A 23,043-nucleotide genomic window follows, 5' to 3' on the forward strand; every position below is an offset into this window, starting at 1 on the left:
AATATCATTTAGGTCCGTCCTGATAGCCCCGTAGTAGAGTGTTCCGTTCATATACAATGCCCATGTTTTAGCAACATGAGGACATGCAACACATGGAGCCGCTCTCCAATTAACTGTTTCTCCTCCCAATACCACAACCTGGTGCTTTAATCTCAAACGCGATCTATCAACCGCGAGCACTTTGTATTGATCTCCAACAGGATCGTACCCTAAAAAATAGATGGAAGGCGGTTCACCATCACGAGGAATATTTTCGAATATGATTCGGGGGAAAACATGGACCTTCCAAGTGGCCGGGTTACATATCGCCACCCTCTGTGTAGTTCCAACGCATATCAAGCCACGAGCCGCATTGTACACCTTTCTCCCATGGAGTTTGAGTATGCTCAAATCTTTGTATGGTACACAACATGAAGAAGATGAAGAGGAAGATGCGGTTGGGTAAGGTAACGAGAATAACAGGAGCTCTTTTCCGTAAACCTTGGCGAAAGTGATGAGGAGACGAGGAGCTGAGGAAGCAGCAAAGTTTAATTGCCGGTTTCTGAAATCTTGGCTGGTGATGATAGAGGACCAAAGCTTGGAGACGCATTGAAATCTCAATAAAGACTTGACAGGCAACCTTAAGAGTGTTTCAACCTGGAGATCGAGAGGAATGTAGTGCGGTGTCGGATTCGGACTGGAGACTTGCTTAAACCTCCTTCTGTGTTTCCGAAAACACAACTTCATTGTCTTCTTTAAGAAGTCTAAAGATTAGATTCAAGTTCGATGGCTTTGTAGATATAAAAACCCTACAGAATAATACAAGAAAAAACAAAATTTTAACAAACCCTAAACCAAATTGGAATTTGCGTGTATATGTAAGATTTGTACGTGTTGAAAATTGTATTAAAAATATATACATTAAACTAAAATTCTCAAAATAGACGGATTACAAAACTACTTAATAAAGTATATAGAAAGAGCAATTTCCAAAGATAGCACCAATATATTTTTTTTTCCAAAACTAGTACACATATGTTCAAATTTAACACAATTTAATATTTTGGAGAATTATTATTAAAAATAATAAAACAGAGAAATATATTAAAAAAATAAATAAAACGCAGCATAAACCGGGTTTCAGAAATTCATTAGTTCAAGACTGGAATAACATCGTAAGGAGACAGGGTGATGATATTTCTCTTACGGACAGAGTTGGTAACTGCAGACGCAAGATATCTCAATGGAAGAGAGGATACAAAACTAATGCAGAGGAAAGAATTCAAGTCATCAGACATCAATTAGATAAGGCCATTACATCAGGAGCTTCCACACTAATGGAACGAAACCAACTCAAGCGGGATCTTAATCAAGCTTACATAGATAAGGAGATTTTTTGGCAACAAAGAAGCAGAAATCGATGGATGCATGAGGGTGACAAAAACACAAAATTTTTTCACACTGTGACAAAAACCAGGAAAGCACGGAACAAGATCATTTCCATTGTAGACAATGATGGAACTCTACACAATGGTGATAATGTTATCTCGTCAGCCGCAATTGAGTACTTCCAAGACCTGTACAAGTCATCTGCTCCTCAGGTGTCCTTACAAGAACAAATATTAAGAGACTTTCAACCAAAAGTAACAGAGGCTATAAATGCTGATCTAACACGAGATGTGAGCCAGGAGGAAATTAGACAAGCAGTTTTTAACATGGATCATCACAGAGCTCTGGGACCAGATGGCTTTTCAGCAGCTTTTTATCAGCAGTTTTGGAATGAAGTTTTTCAGCAGCTTTTTATCAGCAGTTTTGGAATGAAGTTAGTCCAACGGTAATATTGGCAGTAGAGAATTTTTTCAAGTCAGGGCTGTTGGATCTTTCCCAAAACCACACGAACCTATGCCTTATAACAAAGACTGAATCACCTACATCAATGATGGAGTTCCGACCAATAGCTCTCTGTAATGTCAGCTATAAAATAATTTCAAAGATCTTGGTCAACAGACTAAAGATGCATCTGTCAGGCATTATATCAGAGAATCAAGCAGCCTTCATCCCAGGTCGAATGATTACAGATAACAACATCATAGCACACGAAATGTTTCATGCTCTAAAGGTCAGAAAGCGACAGTCCAAATCCTATATGGCCATCAAAACAGACATCACTAAAGCTTATGATAGATTAGAATGGAGCTTTTTGAAGCAGGTTATGCAGCATATGGGTTTTGATTACAAATGGATTCAGTGGGTAATGCAATGTGTGACAACAGTTGGATATTCAATCTTGATAAATGAGACACCAAAGGGATCAATAACTCCAAGCAGAGGCATAAGACAAGGTGATCCATTATCACCTTATCAGTTCATACTATGTGCTGAGGTGCTATCACATATGATGATGCAAGCTGCTTCCAACAGAAGACTTCAAGGCATGAAAGTGAGTGATCATGGTCCAACAATCACTCACCTACTTTTCACTGATGACTCTTTGTTTTTCACATTAGCAAACGACAAATCGTGTAAAGCTATAACTGAAGTGCTGAACACATATGAGAAGATATCAGGTCAAGCAGTTAATCTCAAAAAATCATCAATTACTTTTGGAAGCCGAGTTAGAGCACAGATCAAAACCCGCATGCGACACATACTAGGCATCCACAATGAAGGAGGTGGAGGCAAATATCTTGGTCTACCAGAAGAAGTTAAACAAAAAAAGGTTGAGATGTTCAAATACATTACTGATCGGGTCAGAGGTAAAACACAAGGATGGAGTAAGAGATACCTATCATTAGGCGGCAAATAGGTACTACTCAAGTCGATTGCTCTTGCATATCCATTTTACTCAATGAACATTTTCAAGTTCCCAAAGGAAACATGCGAAGAAATAAACAGCATTATGGCTAAGTACTGGTGGAGTAATGAAGAAAACCGTAAAGGAATGCACTGGTTTAATTGGAAGAGGATGGGACTAACTAAGAAAGATGGCGGTATGGGATTCAGAGATGTTGAACAGTTCAACTTGGCATTGCTAGGAAAGCAAGTCTGGAGGATAATGCAGCACCCACAATGTTTAATGGCGAAGATCCTAAAGAGTAGATATTTCTCAAATATTAATATCCTCAATGCGACTCCAAAACGGAAATCATCCTTTGTTTGGAAATCTCTGCTACAAGGTTGGGATCTCTTGAAACAAGGATTACGATTTATGATAGGTAATGGTTCGGATATTAATGCGTGGCTAGACCCATGGTTACCATGTCACCCTCCTCGTGCACCACAACCAAAGACTGCAAATCCTCGACCAAGCCAAATAAAAGACTGGATTCTAGAGAATGGAAGAGGATGGAATGAAGCTAAAATTCGAGGCTTAGTGGTGGAGTCAGATGTTGATCTCATACTAAATATCAAGCTATGTCCCACAGCGACTCATGACATCTTAGGATGGCACTATAATCTTGATGGACTCTACACAGTTAAATCAGGGTACTGGTTGGCGACTCAACTAAATAGAGATACAAACGTACACCCACCACCAGGAAATCCATTGATCAAAGCTAAGATTTGGAAAATTAATACTGCTCCGAAGATAAAACACTTTTTATGGAGACTTCTATCAGGTGCTTTGTCTGTAGGAGATACACTAAAGAGGAGACATATCAGCTGACATTCACAATGTAGACGTTGTTGTCAGGAAGAAAAAACAGTACAACATCTCTTTTTCGATTGTTTCTACGCACAACAGGTTTGGCGAGCTTTAGGATTTTCACATCAATGTCTTTTTGATGATCGAGTTACGGTGGAGGAGAAGATAGATCTTATATTATCTACTCTACTAAACAAAGAGCACCATCGTTTTACTCAAGTTGCCATTTGGATCCTATGGCGACTATGAAAGAGTAGAAACCATCTAGTGTTCCAACAAAAAAGACTTGACATGGTATTTGTCCCTGAAGATGGCGAGGAATGATGTTTCAGAATGGGAAACAGGGCAAGAATACATTCAGAGTTTACAGATGAACTACAACCCTAGATATACAAGTACTCAAGATTTTTCTATAGAGAGATGGAGCAAACCCCCTGCTGACTGGATTAAGTGCAACTATGATGGCTCGTTTTCATCACATAATCACCAAACAAAAGCTGGATGAATATATCGAGATCATGAAGGTATATATATGGGAGCAGGACAATCACATGGATCAACAATGACATCGACACTTGAAAGTGAACTACAAGCACTGCTACGCCTGGTCAAGAGGATATCGACGAATCATTTTTGAAGGAGATAACCAGGATATAATAGCTCTTCTGGAAGGTACCAAACTCAACTTTGGAGTGTACAACTGGCTTCGAGACATAATACACTGGAAAGGAAAATTCAGAGAGGTTTTATTCAAGTGGACATCAAGGAAATCAAATCAACCTGCAGATTTGTTGGCGAAAACACCTATTCCACATAATACTACTTATCATTTCCATTTATATGTTCCAAGCTTCATTGTATCAGCCTTACATTGTAACCTCTTACAAGCAAATTAAATCAAAGCAGATGTTTAAAAAAAAAAAAAAACGCAGCAATCGTCATCTTTCTTCTACTTAAAACTAAAAAGTTTCCTTCCTTCCCAGTGAAAAGCTTCTCCTCTCTCGTTGCAACGCTTCTTCAATCTCAGATTTTAAACACAAGGCAAGCTTGATTTTTATTATGGATGTGAATCTCGATTCTCGATTATGGGATCTGGATTCAATTCATAGGTCTGATTCCTTTGTCCGATTGAAACTAGTGAGTCTACACCATGTTTAATTTTCTCGTAAGCTTCTCTTCCACCTTTTCGATGTTTATTGAATCTAACGAGTACTAGATTCTAGTTAACTTCAAGAGGAGAAGTTCATATAAAGTCATGGTAAGCTACAAAATCTCCGACTTCTCCTCCAGCATAATCAAATTGAAACAGTTTGTGGCGTTCTCCCTTTGTTGATTTGTCCAAGCAAGTTCATGTATGAGTAAGCAATTCAAGCAGTCGTGAAATTGAGCGATATAATGTAGGTAAGGGTTTAGAGTTGTTTAATCAGATGAAGCATGATCGAATCTCTCCCAATGTGTTTGCTTACAATGTTTCCTATCGATGGGTTGTGGAAAGCGAATAGGATGAAGGACACACAGCAGTTGTCCGACGAAATGCTTGTAAGAATACTTTGCCCTCTCTGATAACATATAACACGTTGATTGATGGATTGTAAACTTGGGAATCTAAAAAAGAGTTTTATGGTGAGAGAAAGTATGAAAGCGAATGACACTGAACGAGTCTTATTACGCTCAACACTTAGCGTAAGAGACTGTTTTAAAGCTGAGATGGTGAAAGATTCATAGAATGTTTTGAAGGAAATGAAAGATCAGAGGTTTGTACCAGATGCTTTCACCTTTTGTTTAATGGTTATTCGAGTAACAAGGAAATTGAGGCTGCATTGGGTGTTTATAAGACTGTGGTTAATTCTGTTGAGTTAGGCCTAGCATGCATCATTAGTTAAGCATTTATCTTTATGTAGTTAGATTTAGATGCTAACTAATAATAAATCTGAAGCATGTTTACTTGAACCTTGCCCAAATACAACATTTTATTTAAAAAAACTCGGTTGTCTTATTACTAATACCATGTTGTATCTTTTTTTAGATTATTTTGGTACTTGTATTATGTTTCTGCATCATAACAATGTCATGTGATTGAACTTCAAGAAGGGTTATATGAAAATAAGGAAGGACTAAATGAAATTTGGGAAGGATTGTATGAAACTAAGGAAATATTCTTTGAATTTCATGATGACTTTCATAAAAAAAGTTTAGATATACTAACATCCGAATATGCATAAAAATGAAATCATCACCCCTTCCTAATGGACTAATCTTCTAATATTTGATACATTGAAGCAAAACCCACAAAAAAAAAAGATTTAGGAACACATTTATTCAAATTTAGGAAGAATTAATATTCATGAACGTCTCCTTGAAGTTCAGGATAGTCTTTATAACACAATGGTTGAAAGATTATATGAAGCTTCTTATTCCTATCATTATTTATAACAAGAGAACCAAGCTCATACATTAAGGAAAAACATAGAAAAAAAAACTCATTTTTCAAAATTTAGGAAGGATTTCATAATGTTTAGGAAGGGTTTTATAATATTTAGGAAGACTTTCTTGAACTTTAGGAAGCTTTCCTAAATATCCAGAAATCTCAAAAACGTGATGAATAGAACCATAAGATCCTCCACCATTGTACTCCGCCTCATCAGCATTACTATCCCACTCTATAATTGACGAACTACAAGCCAAAATGATTATTAAACATGAGTATCACCACCACCATTGTTGCCTCAACAACTCTCCTCTTCTTCTCAATGTCTCATGTATTTCTGGCCATTAACTCAATATCATTCCCTTCATCAGAGCATGACAAGGAGCTGTTCAAGGAGTTCCCTATAGGAAAAAAACTGAAGTCCAACGTTTCACTACTACCATTATTTTAATTGCATAGCGATACAGAGATCACAATCCCATTTTCAATCATTCAAATCCCACTCCACACTCTTTTTACCTTCTTATCTCATATCCACAACTCTAAACCCATAGAACTGTTGAGTCTGACCTTCAATTCTATCTTCCATGACATATAGCTTCTACTCTCAAAAGATCAAATTCAAATCAACATAAGATACACAACAGAACCCAATTGATCTTTGGTAGATCAATGTTGAAAAAACACAAACTTTCAAGCTTATTCCTAATAAATTTCCATTCTTCCCTAAAAATCTAGAAAGGAACTTAGAGACAGATCCTTGATTTCGAATAAACCCAAACACATATGCACACAATACAATTCACAGATAAATAAATTCAAAGACATTTCTCCATATAAGACCTCTCAAAACTTTTTAATTGGGAAATTTATGAGATGTTGATTAAAAATAACTACAATTGAAAGACGATACATCAGCTCATCAAAACCCTATTTCTAGAATTAACAAACCAATTGAACAATGAGTGATTCTCAATTCTATCTCTGTCGTGTAGACAACGATATATGTAGAGGTGGAGGGATGATTACGGAGAGTGCGAGAGAGATTTTATGAGTGAACGATGGGAATGCCGCCATGGGAATGATCTTCATTATCTTTTTCCTTGATTCAGCTTAGTGGTGGAGTTGAATCTGTGTGTGTTTATGAGACGAGGTGGATACATTTCTTTCTTCCCTCGGAGAGGAGATAACAAAAATGATAAAATGCTACTTTTGGAATATTTTAGAGTGTGTGCTAACCTTTAAAGAAACACTTAGATGTATGCTATTTAAGAGTATTTTCTCTATAAAAAATATAATTTTTAATAAGAAAGCAATTTAAATCACTATTTTTTACTACAATGAATTTACAGATCCAAATAAAATATAAAAAGAAAAGTGATTTAAATATATAATATTATGAGAAATACCCTAAAATATCATTAAAACAAGTTTTATGTACAATTATAGCACACATTCCAAAAATTTCTAAAAATAGCACTATTTAACATATTAAAATATTTAAAATTAATTTTAATTTTAATTTTTTTTTTAGGTTTGGGTTTTCAATTTCACATTTAGATATAGTTTTGAAGGATGGAGTTTAGTATTTTGAATTTATGACTTAATTTTGAATAATTAATTGGTGCTATTTTTAGAATTTTAGAGATGTCGTGCTAAGTTGGAAAAAAAAACTTATTTTGGTGTTATTTTTGAGAATCTCCCTAATTTTATTATACAAAGTTAATGTTCTAAAATTAGTAATTAACAGTATCGCAACATTGATGCTTGTTGAGTTGTTTTCAAAGATTCATGATTTTGCTTATTTCTCTTTCTATGTTATAGATTTTTTTTTTGTCTTTGTCGACCTTTCTTTTTCAATTTTGTTGCATCTTTTGAAACTAGATTGCAATTATTGGTCAGTATTTCTCTGCTTATTCGAGTAGAACCCCTTTATACTCCACTTGTGTTCACTTCTTGGAGGGACTTCCTTCTTACTTAGCACTAGAGCACATCCAAGCTATGCTCGAACTTCTCTACAGTAACCGGCTTTGCGCCACCTTGCTTAACACGTAGCCTCTATCATTTTTGCCAATTATAAGAGCATAGTTGATCATATTCTCGAACAAACCAAACTGGAGGCATAAACACAAGATTCGGAAAGGGGCACTCATTACACTTTTAACAGAATCATATTGCAGTGTGAAAAAAATACCATATTTGTAGTAATTAAAAGAATCACTAATCATATTCCACAAGATCACAGATTCATAATTCACTTAGCGTCTTCAACATTGTAAAGAAGAGAAGAAGAAACCATTGTAACGTAAGGATATGCTCGACCATGAGTACTGAAACATGTAACCTTGGAATCATGTGGTGCTTACCAAAAGTAAAATTTATTTTCAAAGCCCACGGAAACTAACTTCAGGTTTCTAAAGACTTGAAGCTCTCATAATGATCCCAAACAGTCACAACAATATTACGGAGTGGCTTTGTCTTGAACTAGGAAATAGGCAGTCCTTCAATTGTGACACTTCTCATGCTACTCGTCTCCAAATTGTAAAAGAAAAGACGAAACGGATCAGACAATTCTTTTGGAACTAGACAAATCTCGCTGTTGTAAAAGGTACCCTTGACGTTGAAGTCAATACCAGCAGCAGACTGGGGTAAATGAAAAGTGTTCATAGACCAATCCTCTTTCTCAGCATCTTCCACAACCCACATTCGAAAACTACCCTTACGAGGTTTCTCAACCACACCAATTTTACCTCTGTAGTTGATCAGAATTTTATCGGTGGCAGAGCGACAAGTCCACAACTTCTCATAAGCCACGGGTACTTTGATGATCTTGAACGTTTCCAAAACTCACAATTATAGAATTAATCTTGGAATCGATGTCCGTCCTACAGGCCCGTAGTACATGGTTCTGTTCATATACATCCCCATGGTCCGAACAATATGACGACAGGTGGCACATGGAGCATCTCTCCATCCTCCTTCTCCTCCCAATACCACAACCTTGTGCTCCGATCTCTCAAACAAACAATAAACAGCAAGCACTTTGTATTGATCTCCAACAGGATCGTACCCAAAATAATAGTCCATGCAGCGCGTATCTTTAAATTTTATCAGGGGAAAACTATGCACCTCTCCCGTACTGGGGTTACGAATCCCCACCCTTGAACTACTGCTAAAACATATCAATCCCCGAACCGCACTATACAACACTCTGCTCCCATCAAATTTGCTTATGTTCAGATCTTTGTAGGGCACACAGTATGAAGAAGAGGAAGACAAAGATGCGTTTGGGCTAGGCGACGAGACTAACAGAAAATTTTCTCTTTTGAAGTCCTCGAAAGCAATAAGAAGACGATGAGCTGAGGAAGAAGCAAAGATATAAATGCCGTTTTTGGAAATCTTGGCTGGTGATGATAGAGGACCAAAGCTTGGAGACGCATCGAAATCTCAGTAAAGACTTCACAGGTAATCTTAAGAGTGTATTAATCTGAAGTTCCAGAGGAATGTAAATCGGTGTCATCGGATAGATCAGCGTCGTTGTGCCGTCAGATAATATATGAAAAAGTTTATAGTCTTTTACAAGATGTAGAAGCTTAAAATATTAAAACCTTCATTGGCCTAGCAAACCCTAACCTTAACCTAATTAAAGTTGGTAATTTTCTATTGGGAAAAATGTCAATAAAATCACGAACTTTCAAAGTGTGGTCATTTTAATCACAAACTTTAGATAAGGTCATTAAAAACATGAACTTCCGTTGACTTATCATTTTAATCACCATATTTTTGTTGACCACGACGAAAAGATCATGTCGTTAAATCCTGAAACGGAGCAATTAGCTGGCATTAAGAGATCGTTAATCCGCTTAACGGAGGTGCAAAACGACACCGTTTGAACCAGAGCAGACCCGATAAAAAACCCCCAAATCAAAAATCCAATCCCTAATTTCTCATTTTCCCCAATCGAAAACCCTAATCCCTAATTCACTTTCTCCCCAATCGATTTCTCAGTTCTTATCTCCAATCAAAAACTCTTTTCTCCTTCTTATCCAACAGATATGAGTTGCAATTCTGGACAATCGGGTGGTGAAAACAGAGACCGCGGATGCCATAGGGTTCCCTCGAAGTGTCATTGTGGTTTAGATGTTGTTCTCTACACATCGAACACGCATGCAAACCCAGGAAGACCTTTCTTTCGCTGTCCAAACAGAGGAGATGTATGTATTAGAATTGTTTTGAATTAGTGTGTTTTCGAGTTTTGATTCAAGTTTTTGTTTTTCAGGACCATTTATTCAAATGGGTTGAAGAAGGTGTATACGAAGAGGTTGTAGACTTGAAGGCTCGGATTGAAGAACTGGAGGAAGATGGAATGTTGATCAAAAGAGACAATAAGAAATGGAAGTTGATGAGCTCATTCTGCTTGGTGTGTCTTTGTTTTAGTGTCATTGCCATTGTGATCTTTATTCTTAAAACCAAAAACCAGAAATTAGTTCTTGGTTACTAGAGTCTTTTGTAATGTGTTTTGTGTTTGTGGTAATGTGACTTTGTAATGGTAGTTTGGCAATGAAAGACTTTGTTGTTTTGGGCATTGATAAATAGAACTTGTTTTGACAACAAACCAAAAAACTTGATACAACAAAAAATAACAAACCCGATTCAACAAAACAAAACAAATCCGAGACAAGATAGATAGTTTTTACTTTGGTCCTGTAACAAAACAAAAAAACTAGTTGATGCAACAAAACAAATCCGAGTGAACAAAACAAATCCGAGACAACAAACCCAAAAACTAGCTGGAACACTCAAACCATGATGCAAATCTACCAAGTCCTTACCCTTGTGGTACTTGTGGTTGTGATCCTTGTGGTTGTGATCCTTCTCCTGGTGGTCCTTGTCTTTGTGATCTTTCTCCTTGTGATCCTTCTCCGTGTGATCCTTGTGGTTGTGATCCTTGTGGTTGTGGTCCTTGCACATGTTCTCTTGATGCATGTGCTCTTAAGACGTGTGCTCTTGATGAGTGTGAAACATGTGCTATTGATCTTTGTAGTACTTGATGTGATTGAGACTCTTGTGGTACTTGATGAGTTTGTGATCCTTGTGGTACTTGATGAGATTGAGACTCTTGTTGAGGTTGAGATACTTGTGGTACTTGATGAGATTGAGACTCTTGTTGAGGTTGAGATCCTTGTCTTTGTGGTTCCTAATTCAAGTGTATGTTAAAAAACTGAAATAAACACTTATTTTTGTAAGCTAAAAACTGGAAAACAAACAGAACAAACCTAATATTTTCGTGGTCTTCCTCTTGGTCTCTTTGGCACACTAACGGCAGTGGGATTTTTACATGCTTGCTTGTTGTGGCCTTCTTGATGACAGTTAGAGCATGTCATGATTCTTTTTGCCCTTGACATCTTCTTGGTGTTTGAAGAAGACAAAGATTCATTTCTTCCTTTCCTCCGATCATGGTTAGAAGGCCTTCTGGGATTTCCCATTCTCCATGGTGGTGGAAATACAGGCAACCGATTCAATCTTGGCCACAATGGCATCCCTTGCACAAGCCTAATACCATCAAGGTATGTCTCTCGCCACTTTTTCTTTGTGTAGTAGTCGTTGACATTATCCTCAACCTTCTCTTTTCTCCCTATAATCACACTTGAGCATGAGAACATGGGATTCCAACCATCTGCCACTTCCTGCATCCATATCAACACTATAACCTACACCACTCTCCCATACCTCATGTATGTTGTTTCTGGCCATATATCTCTTGCAATATTGGGCTCCAGCAATTGCTTTTTCAATCTTTGCATGAGCTTTTTTTGTGAACCGTGTCTTCAACCTCAGCTATGATAAACCTCTTTGCATTTCTGACCATGCACTGTCTTCTTATGTCCTCAAGCAAATCCAGCAAAGGCTTTCTCCTGGCTTGTCTAATAGTCCTATTGAATGAATCACTGAGATTGTTAAGATTGTCATTGCAGCAAGTACCAATCTTGAAAAAAGCTCTTGACCAGGTTATTGGATTTGTAAGTTGCAGAGAGGCGTATGCTTGAGGATTGTATCGCTTGAGTTCTGCCATATTGTCATTGAACTGCCCTGTGGTGTAGCTGCGTGCTATCCTCCAAAAAATGTGTTGTAGTTCTTGGTCGTGGCTGTCTCGCTTCCAGTTATCCATTATGTGTTTTGCACATTGTCGATGCTCAGCGTGTGGAAGGATGTTACTGATCGCTTTAACTAAACCCTGCAAACAAAAACAAATTTAACAAAGTGTAAGTCTCGTATCAGTCAATCAAGTCTCAAAATGAAACCCACAAAAAAAAATTAAAGTCTCATACTTACCGATTGTTTATCCGAAATTAGAGCTAGATGTGTCATTGTAACCAGACCCAAACTTGCACAGAGATGTCTCAATAACCAGTCCCAGTTATCATCATTTTCTATTTCTACAACTGTCCAAGCAAGAGGGACAATCCTATTGTCCCCATCCCTTCCAACTGCAGCTAGAACATGCCTTTTTATATCTCATTTTAAAAAAGCTTCATCTATTCTTGTGATAAGTCTACAAGTTTTTCTCCATGTATCCTTTTGAGCTTTAAAACAGATATACAACCGAAAAAACCTTTGTTTGCTTCCAACCATTGGCCCTGGAGCTGTCTCAATCTCAAATTCTGAGCCAGGGTTCTGATTCAATACCTCCGCTTGATAATCCCATATTCTTGCAAATTGTGATTCATGACTAGCCTTTCTTGCACTCATCACCTTGGTCTTCGCCTTTGCACACTGATCTGGAGTTACTTCTAAGTTATACTCTCTCTTAATCTCAGCAGCCATCTCGTATTTTGTAAACTTCGGATTTACTCTAAGCCTTTTGTCAAACAAGAAAGCTATAGAAGACCTCTTCAACATCTTTGAATACCCTGACCTAACACATACATGCTCATTTACATACACTCTAATTTGCATCTTATGCTTCCTCTTCTCATATGAGCAATACACTCTCCAAGGACACAGAACACCATTCTCATCAACGTAGCAACACTTTGCACCAACCAAGAAAGCATTGGACCGATAGAGTTTAATATCATACCTTGTCTTCAACGAGTACATCAACACGGCAAGCTTGAAGTCTTCGGGAGAGTTGTATCTTTTCTCCACCGCTAGCAAAGACTCTGGATCAGACCAATCTTTAGGAGCTGCCTCATCTTTGTCTTCTTCTTCAATCTCGTCTTCGTCGTCCTACGACAAAGGATCCGGTAGCTTGTCATCGTCCCATATATCATCCCCACTGTCGGAATCAGAACCACCTTCCTTTGTTCTAACCATCTCTGGGAAATCATGTTCAATGTTTAAGTTAGCCACTTCTTCGAGAGCCGATTCTTCGACATTAGCTTCTTCGACATTAGCTTCGTCATTTCCACCACCAACTGCATCATCAACATCATTGCAATCCTCATCTCCATACACCGCGCAGTCATCTTCACTGTCGTGCTCAACTGGAGCCTCCACTTTGTCATCTTCATCACTTCTATTTTTTACGTTTTCCACGCCGACGTGAAGCCCCACCACTCTTTCCTTTATCTCTAACAACAGATTCAACTCCATCTTCAACTCGAGGAGCCTCAATTAAACTTAGTTATTCCTCTTCTGGTGGAGCTCCAACAAACAATATCACACCTTTGTTTCTAACTTTCGGCATTTGGGATTGAGAAATCGATTGGAGAAAAATCGATTATTAAGGAATTAGGGATTTTGAAAGAGAGAATTAGGGATTGGATTTTTGATTTGGGGTTTTTCTATCGGGTTTGCTCTGGTTCAAACGGTGTCGTTTTGTACCTCCATTAAGCGGATTAACGATCTCTTAACGCCGGCTAATTGCTCCGTTTCGGGATTTAACGACATAATCTTTTCGTCGTGGTCAACAAAAATATGATGATTAAAATGGTAAGTCAACAGAAGTTCATGTTTTTAATGGTCTTACCTAAAATTCGTGATTAAAATGGCCACAATTTGAAAGTTCGTGATTTTAATGACATTTTTCCCATTTTCTATTCTATTTTGGGGTATTTTAATCATAATTTTGGTTTATAAATCTTCAAAAAAAAAAGAAGAAGAAAACAAACATGGCTAAGACATTGATTAATAGAAGATTCAAACGAAAGAGGAAAATAGGACCAAAATTAAGAACAAAAAGTACACAAACAACACACCATAAGACTAAAAGGATCCAGAGTTGTCAATACAAGCCCTAAAAACCTGCAACTGGTAGTTGAGGTTTTCATTTTTAAAAGAACAAGAAAAGAAAAAAGATAAGCAAATGACTAAATTGGTTTGGTTAAAGGGGGTAACACTTGCTCAGTACTCCTCCTGTTGGTATTCTCCTTCTTCCTCATCCTCGTACTCACCTTCTTCATCTGCAGTTGCGTCTTGGTATTGCTGGTACTCTGAAACAAGGTCGTTCATGTTGCTCTCAGCTTCTGTGAACTCCATCTCGTCCATTCCTTCACCTGTGTACCAATGCAAGAAAGCCTTTCTCCTGAACATTGCTGTGAACTGCTCACTCACACGCCTGAACATCTCTTGAATCGATGTTGAGTTGCCAATGAAAGTGGAAGCCATCTTTAGACCAGTAGGTGGGATGTCACAGACTGTTGATTTGACATTGTTGGGGATCCACTCAACAAAGTAGGAAGAGTTCTTGTTCTGCACGTTCAGCATCTGCTCGTCAACTTCTTTTGTGCTCATCTTGCCACGGAACATGGCAGAGGCTGTGAGGTAGCGTCCGTGTCTTGGGTCAGCAGCACACATCATGTTCTTGGAATCCCACATTTGCTGGGTGAGCTCAGGGACTGTGAGGGAACGGTACTGCTGAGACCCTCTTGAGGTGAGAGGAGCAAAACCCACCATGAAGAAGTGAAGACGAGGGAATGGGATAAGATTCACAGCAAGCTTACGGAGGTCAGAGTTGAGCTGACCAGGGAATCTCAAACAGCATGTGACACCAGACATTGTAGCAGAGATCAAATGGTTCAAGTCACCAACTGCAGACAGAGAATAAAGATGTAAGTAAGTGTCCTTCTAGCCATATAGACACTTCTCAGCACAAGCATATTAAAACAAGAGCATAACAGAAAACAAGTATATAAGAAAGCAGACAGTACACTTTCACAATCATAAAAATCAGTTTGACAATCAAGCTCTTATATACAGCAAATCCCTTATGTTACAAGAAGTACCGGATATATACAGGACACTTAACAAGAAAGTATGATACCAAGAAGATTAGAGAATAGCAGTATAAGGAATAAGGATTTGTATGTAGTGATGCCATAGACGCAGACAACCAGGGAGCATTAAACAGAACCAATAACACAAAACACTGGAGGTAAGTAGGCCAGAACAAACCATTGAAAACAGTAACAAATCAATTCTGATACGAAACAATGACCAAATCATGTTCAACATCTAGACAATGCATATCAACCATACAACAGAAGGCATCTCATAGAGAAAACAGAGGAATCAACTGATCTAAAACTTTAAAGAACAGTATCAATGCGACCATTAATCATAAAAGGACTTACAGCTAGGTGTTGTGAGTTTCAGAGTCCTGAAGCAAATATCGTACAAGGCCTCATTATCAAGAACCATGCACTCATCTGCATTCTCAACAAGCTGATGAACAGACAAAGTAGCGTTGTAAGGCTCAACAACGGTGTCAGAAACCTTAGGCGAAGGGAACACCGAGAATGTAAGCATCATTCGATCTGGGTACTCTTCACGGATCTTGGAAATCAAAAGTGTTCCCATACCAGATCCAGTTCCTCCTCCCAACGAATGACAAACCTGAAACCCTACAAACAACAAAAATCCCCACAGTTCAGAGTCCCAACAACACCAAAAACACTTCAACGAAAGCAAAATCAACCCTAAAATCGAACAGATCTAGCGAAATTTTTACCTTGCAAGCAGTCACAGTTCTCAGCTTCCTTACGAACAACATCGAGTACCGAATCAATTAGCTCAGCTCCTTCAGTGTAATGTCCTTTCGCCCAGTTGTTACCAGCACCAGACTGACCGAAAACGAAGTTATCAGGACGGAAGGTTTGACCATACGGTCCAGATCTGAGACTATCCATGGTTCCTGGCTCCAAATCCATAAGCACAGCACGAGGAACGAATCTACCGCAACTAGCTTCGTTGTAGTAAACATTGATCCGCTCAAGTTGTAGATCTGAGTCTCCGGTGTACCTACCGGTTGGATCTATGCCGTGCTCGGCGCAAACCACTTCCCAGAACTTGGCACCGATCTGGTTACCGCATTGACCACCTTGGATGTGAAGGATCTCACGCATTTTCGCAATAAGGAAGCGAGATAGAATAGAGAGATTGAAAAGGTTTCGAGATTTCGAGAATCGAAACCCGGAGAGGAAGGAGCGTGATTTAGGGTTTTTTCGGAAAATGTGAAGAAGAGTGAGTGAAGTGAGAAGAGGAGTGATTTTTATATAGAAAGATTTAATGGGTAATTATATATTTTTCCCTAATTTGATATTTCGCTGAATATAGTATTTGTTTTTTTTGAAATTTAAAATGACACGTTTTTTCTAACAAATTTAAAATATTACTTACTGTATAGCAGATTTAATTCTATTTTGTCCATATCCGAAGAATTTTTTTTTACACATCTACTTTAATTTTACATATTCTTTTCTTCAATGAAAAGATGAAATTACTTCTCTAATAATTTTTAAACAAAAATCAAATACCCTAGTTGTACATGTTGCACCCTAGTTATATCCGTTGCACCCTAATTGTACCCGTTGCTTCCTAGTTGTACCCATACCTTTCTTCTTTGATGAAAGGACAAAACTAGCTCTCTAACAATTTTTAAATAAAAATCAAACACCCTAGTTGTACCTGTTGCACTCTAGTTGTACCTAGTTATACCCCGCATAGTGGGATTCGAATCCTGGGCGCGCGCACGTGCGCATGGAACTCGCAACCACTGAGCTACTGTGTTTTTCGTTGAACACTTACTGGTTTAATTATACAGTATTAACCTTTAACAACCTTTATTAAGGGTAATATTATCTTTTTACCATTGAGGGGTTTTTGAAAAATTGTTTTGATGAAAAGGGAGTATGAGATTGTAGTCCGCTGTCCAGCTCCGTTTCATATTAAATAATTCCATAGAAAACAATTAAATTTTCTATTTCACCATTTGTTAGTACATTATTTTATTAGATATAAAACAAAAATTAGACAAATAATAAGACAAAAGTAAGAGACAAAATAAAATTTATTTCATAATTTACATCGTAAATAAAATATGACAAGTGATATAAGATAAAATTTGAACTCTATAAAAACAATAAAAAGAAATGGACTTTATTCTATATAGAAATTTTGTATATCTGTATTTTAAAATAAAAAAATTATATGTTGTGTTAGTTTATATCTTATGATATTTTTTTATAATTATAGTTATTTATATATGTTATGCTATAATTTCAATAATGTATGTCTTACAACAAGAATTAAATACCACTGTAAAACATACTTTTGTAATCTGTATTTTTCTTTAAAGCAAAATAAATATTATTTTATGAGTAATAATATATATGTAGATATATGTTATATTTTTTTGTTAAATAATGATTAGTTTTGTCATATTTTGTTTTAATATATTTGGCATTTTTTTAATATTATAGTGACATATTATGATCCGTCCGACAAAATAAAGTATTTTTTTAAGATTTAAAATTAAAATTTATATTTTAAAATAGATAATATTATTGCAGAAAGAAAAAAGATCTTATTTTGTTTAAGATCTTCTTTTTTATAGTTTTTAATTTTATTAAATCTTTCATAATACTGTGCCGGATAAACTTCAGTTTTATAACTATGTGTGGTACAATATTGTTCTTAAATTTTTTAATATAATTATAATTATGTAATATGTTTTAAACACCAAAATATTTTATAGTAAATTTTTATGGATTAAGTTGATTATACTATTGCAAATAGTGGTCAAGACTGAGTTCACATCAAATGGAATTCCAAATGTGTGTAACCATGATAAAGTTTCATAATCAATTTTGCAAATATTTAGAGGTATCAAAGCTTATTTAAATAATCTCATCGTATAATCTTGTACATTTACATTGTCAAAAAGAAAAAAATTGTCAAAAAAAAAAAATCTTATACATTTACATGCCACCTGTTATAATGAGCATAACTCATTCTGCCATATAATTCAATATTTTAAATATATTTGTTTTTTAAAAATCGTTTTGAATCTATAAAGGAAAAAATTATATACAATCGTGCATTGCAATATACTAGGCCTTCTAATTCTATAAGAGTATTTTTGTAATTTTTAATTTTTTTTATCGTATTCTTTTAAAATATCAAGCTAAACTATTTTTAAATGTTATAAATTCAAATATTTTAAAAGATTATATTATTATATAAATAGAAATATTTAATTTACTATGATATTCTACTCACTCGTAACTTTTGATCCATGTACAATTTATTTTTCATAGATTGAACAATTTGTATACGTTTTAAAAAGTCAAATCATTGCATATGCAGAAAAATGTACTTTTATTATATGGATAACATGATGATTGAAACATGGATTTTTCTGTGGATAGACATATGAATGAATGAATGATGCAATCAAGCAAACAGGCATAAGCAGTGATGATCAAAATGGATGCAAGGTGTTTCAATACCCTTATGATGTTGTAGCATAAAGGATATCAATCCATAAAGAGTGTGATAGGTAAGGAGTCAAGATGTGATCAATGCATTCAAGTTAGGCCAAATATAATTATGATTGGTTTCTAACAACCTAATGACAATAATGAAATGCAATGAACTAAGACAACTTAAGACAATACTAATGCTGAATTAAACTATAGAACAAGTGCAATAAACAAGACTAAGCAGAATTAACTAATAAGCAAAAGAAAACAGGAACAGAACAATGCATAAGCAAGAAAGTAAAAGGGAGCTCAACCTAGCACTCGGTCGAGTGCATGGTCAAGTGGGAGGTCGAGTTGACAAGCGAATGAACAGAAACAAAGCAAATAATGAAAACAGAGCAAACAACAAGCAATTAACAATACTTAAACAGGGAAATCAATAAACAAAGAAAGGTCTTAAGGATGGATTCATGGGTTGGACTCAAGCTAAGGTTATCTAAACTGGTCAACAAACCTCAACCAACAATGAGCTATCTCTCGAAAATGATCTTCTAATACTTGTTAATCCATTCTCATGACAATAACAATCAAACTTAGATACTCTTAGACCTAGTTTTCACTAGCTATTACATATAAAAGCATGCATTAAACAACCAGATCATCAATGTCAAAAATCACTTTAAACATCTAATCTCTTAGCATGCTTCATGATAATCTCTAGTATTATCTTTATCTAACAATTTAGACATTGGTGTGATGCTAAGAAGCTTAAGATCTATCCTTACCCTCTCAGTATAAGAATAGCATAGAGCATATCTAATCTAGAAGAGATGTATATACAATCAAGCTTGACCAATCTAAACAACCATAACCCTTATCCAGCCTAATCCATCCCTAAGATCCTAAGCCACTAATAAGATCTAAAAATCATCATGAAGAACACAAACCCAGAAAATGATCATATAGACATGGATGGATAGATAATGATGAGATGAACAATTTAATACAAAGAAGTGAAAGAAAATACTCAATATATTCAAAGTTATGAAGGTTACAAATCTATGAAAATCTAGAAAAAAGATAAGAGATGATGCAATAAAGTAAAAGCAGCTAAAAATGGCAAAAACTAGGTTATGAGGTGTCTACATGGTTTCCAGGGTCTCCCCTTTTCGGCCACAAGTGCGAGCACATATATATAGTAACGAGAGAGAAGCCCTAGTTAGCTAGAGGACAAAACAGAGATTCGGCTGGAAGTGCTCGACCATGTGCTCGGTCGAGTGCTCGGTCGAGTGGTTGGTCCGTCACGTAGCTCGAATCTTCGATCTGGGATGATATCCGTTCAGTAAAATCAAGATAACTCTTGAAATACACCTCTGATTGCCATGAGACCACCGACATTAGAAATATAACTCAATTTCCTACAACTCTCATGAAGGATGCGGAAGCTGAATCGCAACGGAAGATCTTAATTTGGATCGATCTTTGAGGAGCTCGTTATGAATCCGACCGAGTACTCGACCGTGTGCCTGCTCGAGTGTTGTGGTCGATTTGCCTTGCGAATCCACTTCCTGATATTTTCAGTCCTCTTGTTTAGCTCCAGAAATAACACCAAGTCCTTCCTTACNTCTTTATCTAACAATTTAGACATTGGTGTGATGCTAAGAAGCTTAAGATCTATCCTTACCCTCTCAGTATAAGAATAGCATAGAGCATATCTAATCTAGAAGAGATATATAACAATCAAGCTTGACCAATCTAAACAACCATAACCTTTACCCAGCCTAATCCATCCCTAAGATCCTAAGCCACTAATAAGATCTAAAAATCATCATGAAGAACACAAACCCAGAAATTAATGAAACTATCATGACTAGAAAGATGAGATAAAGATGAACAATATTGAACAAAGAAGTGAAAGCAAATATTCAATAGATTCAAAGTTATCAAGGTTACAAATGTGTGAAAATCTAGAGAAAAGATAAGAAATGATGCAATAAAGTAAAAGAAGCTAAAAATGGCAAAAACTAGGTTATGAGGTGTCTACATGGTCTCCAGGGTCTCCCCCTTTTCGGCCACAAGTGCCAGTACACATATATATAATAAAGAGAGAGAAGCCCTAGTTAGCTAGAGGACAAAACAGAGAGGCGGCAGTCAGCTCGACTATGTGCTCGGTCGAGTGCATGGTCGAGTTGTTGGTCCGTCAAGTAGCTTCAATCTTCGATCTGGCATGATATCTGTTCCGTAAAATCCGTATAACTCTGGCGCAACACCTCCGATTGACTTGAAACCACCGGCATTAGAAACATAACTCAATTTCCTACAACTCTCATGAAGGATGCAGAAGCTGAATCGCAACGGGAGATCTTCATTCGGATCGATCTTTGAGGAGCTCGATATATTCATCCGACGGAGTACTCGACCGTGTGCATGCTCGAGTGCTGTGGTCGAGTGGACTTCCGAACCTTCCTGATATTCCCTATCCTCTTGTTTAGCTCCAGAAATAACAGCAAGTCCTTCCTTACCCTTTTAGAGCTCCATAATACCTAATAATACTCCAAATGCACAAATGTATGCAATACATGCTTATAAACATCCTAAGTGCATATTTGGACAGAAATGGTGATAAAAGCTAATGAATCACTTCTATATGATGCAAAACATGAACTAAACAAGGCCTAAAATATGGTAAAATATAGTGACATCAACACCCCCAAACTTAGTCTTTGCTTGCCCTCAAGCAAATAAACAAGACATAAGTAGGAAGGTGAGGTTTGAAAGTGGGATCTTAGAACCTAACAACTTACTAATGAGCTACCTAGAATCAATGTCCAAGTTACTAGTACTATGATGCAAGGTGAATGAGCTGTACTTAAAAACTTTAGACAGACCTATCACAACCTCTACTGATTCAAGCCTTAGATATCCACATGCATTCAGATCAATCATTTCCTTTAACATTCATTAAGCAAGAACATGAATCAGATTGTGCAATGTTTAAACTCATTTGGCTTGGAGATAAAGGTTTAGAGACAAGGATGGTCTCTCTTTAGAGTGGGGCTCATTAAGTCAAGGTTCTCTCATAAAAATAGATTGAGCTTTAGAAGAAGGCTAAAGGTAAGAACTAATAGACACATACAAGAACAAAACCTTGTCTACCCAAAGGCACCCAAAGTGTTTGATCCTAACATTTTAATCCCAAATGGTCCTAGTTCTACCCTTTAACTTCATCACTTCTCAAATACCCTTTTTCTCTTTTGTTCTAAGCCTTAGGAGAGGTTTNAAAGTACATTTAGACTAAGAGCAGTAACATCAACACCCCCAAACTTAGTCTTTGCTTGCCCTCAAGCAAATAAACAAGACATAAGTAGAAAGGTGAGGTTTGAAAGTGGGATCTTAGAACCTAACAACTTGCTAATGAGCTACCTAGAATCAATGTCCAAGTTACTAGTACTATGATGCAAGGTGAATGAGCTGTACTTAAAAACTTTAGACAGACCTATCACAACCTCTACTGATTCAAGCCTTAGATATCCACATGCATTCAGATCAATCATTTCCTTTAACATTCATTAAGCAAGAACATGAATCAGATTGTGCAATGTTTAAACTCATTTGGCTTGGAGATAAAGGTTTAGAGACAAGGATGGTCTCTCTTTAGAGTGGGGCTCATTAAGTCAAGGTTCTCTCATAAAAATGGATTGAGCTTTAGAAGAAGGCTAAAGGTAAGAACTAATAGACACATACAAGAACAAAACCTTGTCTACCCAAAGGCACCCAAAGTGTTTGATCCTAACATTTTAATCCCAAATGGTCCTAGTTCTACCCTTTAACTTCATCACTTCTCAAATACCCTTTTTCTCTTTTGTTCTAAGCCTTAGGAGAGGTTTCTTACTTGAACTTTCTAGTGGAATAGAGGTTTCTTTCTTATTTGCTATGGTTCCCTTTTCTTCTTACTTCTTAAGACATAAAAGCTTTTTTCTATACTCTTCTTTTCTTTGACCAGAACCATCTTTAAAAATCTCATACTTCCCATTCTTTCACTAGAGCTTAAATTTACTTAAACACATTCCCTTCCTAAAGACTCTAACCTTTTCTTTCTCTTTTTCTCTTTTCTTTTTCTTTCTTTTTCAAAACAACCAAGTCCCAAACCCAAGAATTAAACCACCTAGTCCTATCTAGTTTGAAAATTGCAAACTAGAACTACACAAGGCTTTACTCTTGTCAGCTCAAACCTAACACTTTCTACCAAGCTCAATCCCAAAAAGGCCTTACACACTCAAGAATAA

General features: G+C 36.6%; 4 protein-coding genes and 1 pseudogene across 4 annotated transcripts; 1 reads left to right on the plus strand and 4 right to left on the minus strand.

Annotated features, from left to right (window-relative positions):
* On the minus strand, positions 13 to 726 carry LOC109132497 (putative F-box protein At3g47150; the record flags this gene model as incomplete). The annotated part of the gene is made up of 1 exon (XM_019244126.1): positions 13 to 726. A coding segment is annotated over exon 1 (714 nt), but the record flags the coding sequence as incomplete, so codon positions are not given.
* LOC104783858 lies at positions 8,460 to 9,573 on the minus strand (annotated as a pseudogene).
* On the plus strand, positions 10,109 to 10,554 carry LOC109132498 (uncharacterized protein At1g43920, Chloroplastic-like). The gene is made up of 2 exons (XM_019244127.1): positions 10,109 to 10,267; positions 10,333 to 10,554. The coding sequence occupies exons 1-2, from the start codon at positions 10,109 to 10,111 to the stop codon at positions 10,552 to 10,554; spliced, it is 381 nt and encodes a 126-aa protein (XP_019099672.1).
* Positions 11,330 to 13,649, minus strand: LOC104783859. Its single transcript, XM_010508961.1, has 5 exons — positions 13,368 to 13,649; positions 12,667 to 13,283; positions 12,387 to 12,558; positions 11,875 to 12,288; positions 11,330 to 11,740 (listed from the first exon to the last, which is right to left on the minus strand). The coding sequence occupies exons 1-5, from the start codon at positions 13,647 to 13,649 to the stop codon at positions 11,330 to 11,332; spliced, it is 1,896 nt and encodes a 631-aa protein (XP_010507263.1).
* Positions 14,159 to 16,513, minus strand: LOC104780498 (tubulin beta-2 chain-like). The gene is made up of 3 exons (XM_010505001.2): positions 16,006 to 16,513; positions 15,629 to 15,898; positions 14,159 to 15,085 (listed from the first exon to the last, which is right to left on the minus strand). The coding sequence occupies exons 1-3, from the start codon at positions 16,397 to 16,399 to the stop codon at positions 14,400 to 14,402; spliced, it is 1,350 nt and encodes a 449-aa protein (XP_010503303.1). The 5' UTR covers positions 16,400 to 16,513; the 3' UTR covers positions 14,159 to 14,399.

This window comes from Camelina sativa, chromosome 4, assembly GCF_000633955.1.
Source record: "Camelina sativa cultivar DH55 chromosome 4, Cs, whole genome shotgun sequence".
NCBI lineage: Eukaryota > Viridiplantae > Streptophyta > Magnoliopsida > Brassicales > Brassicaceae > Camelina > Camelina sativa.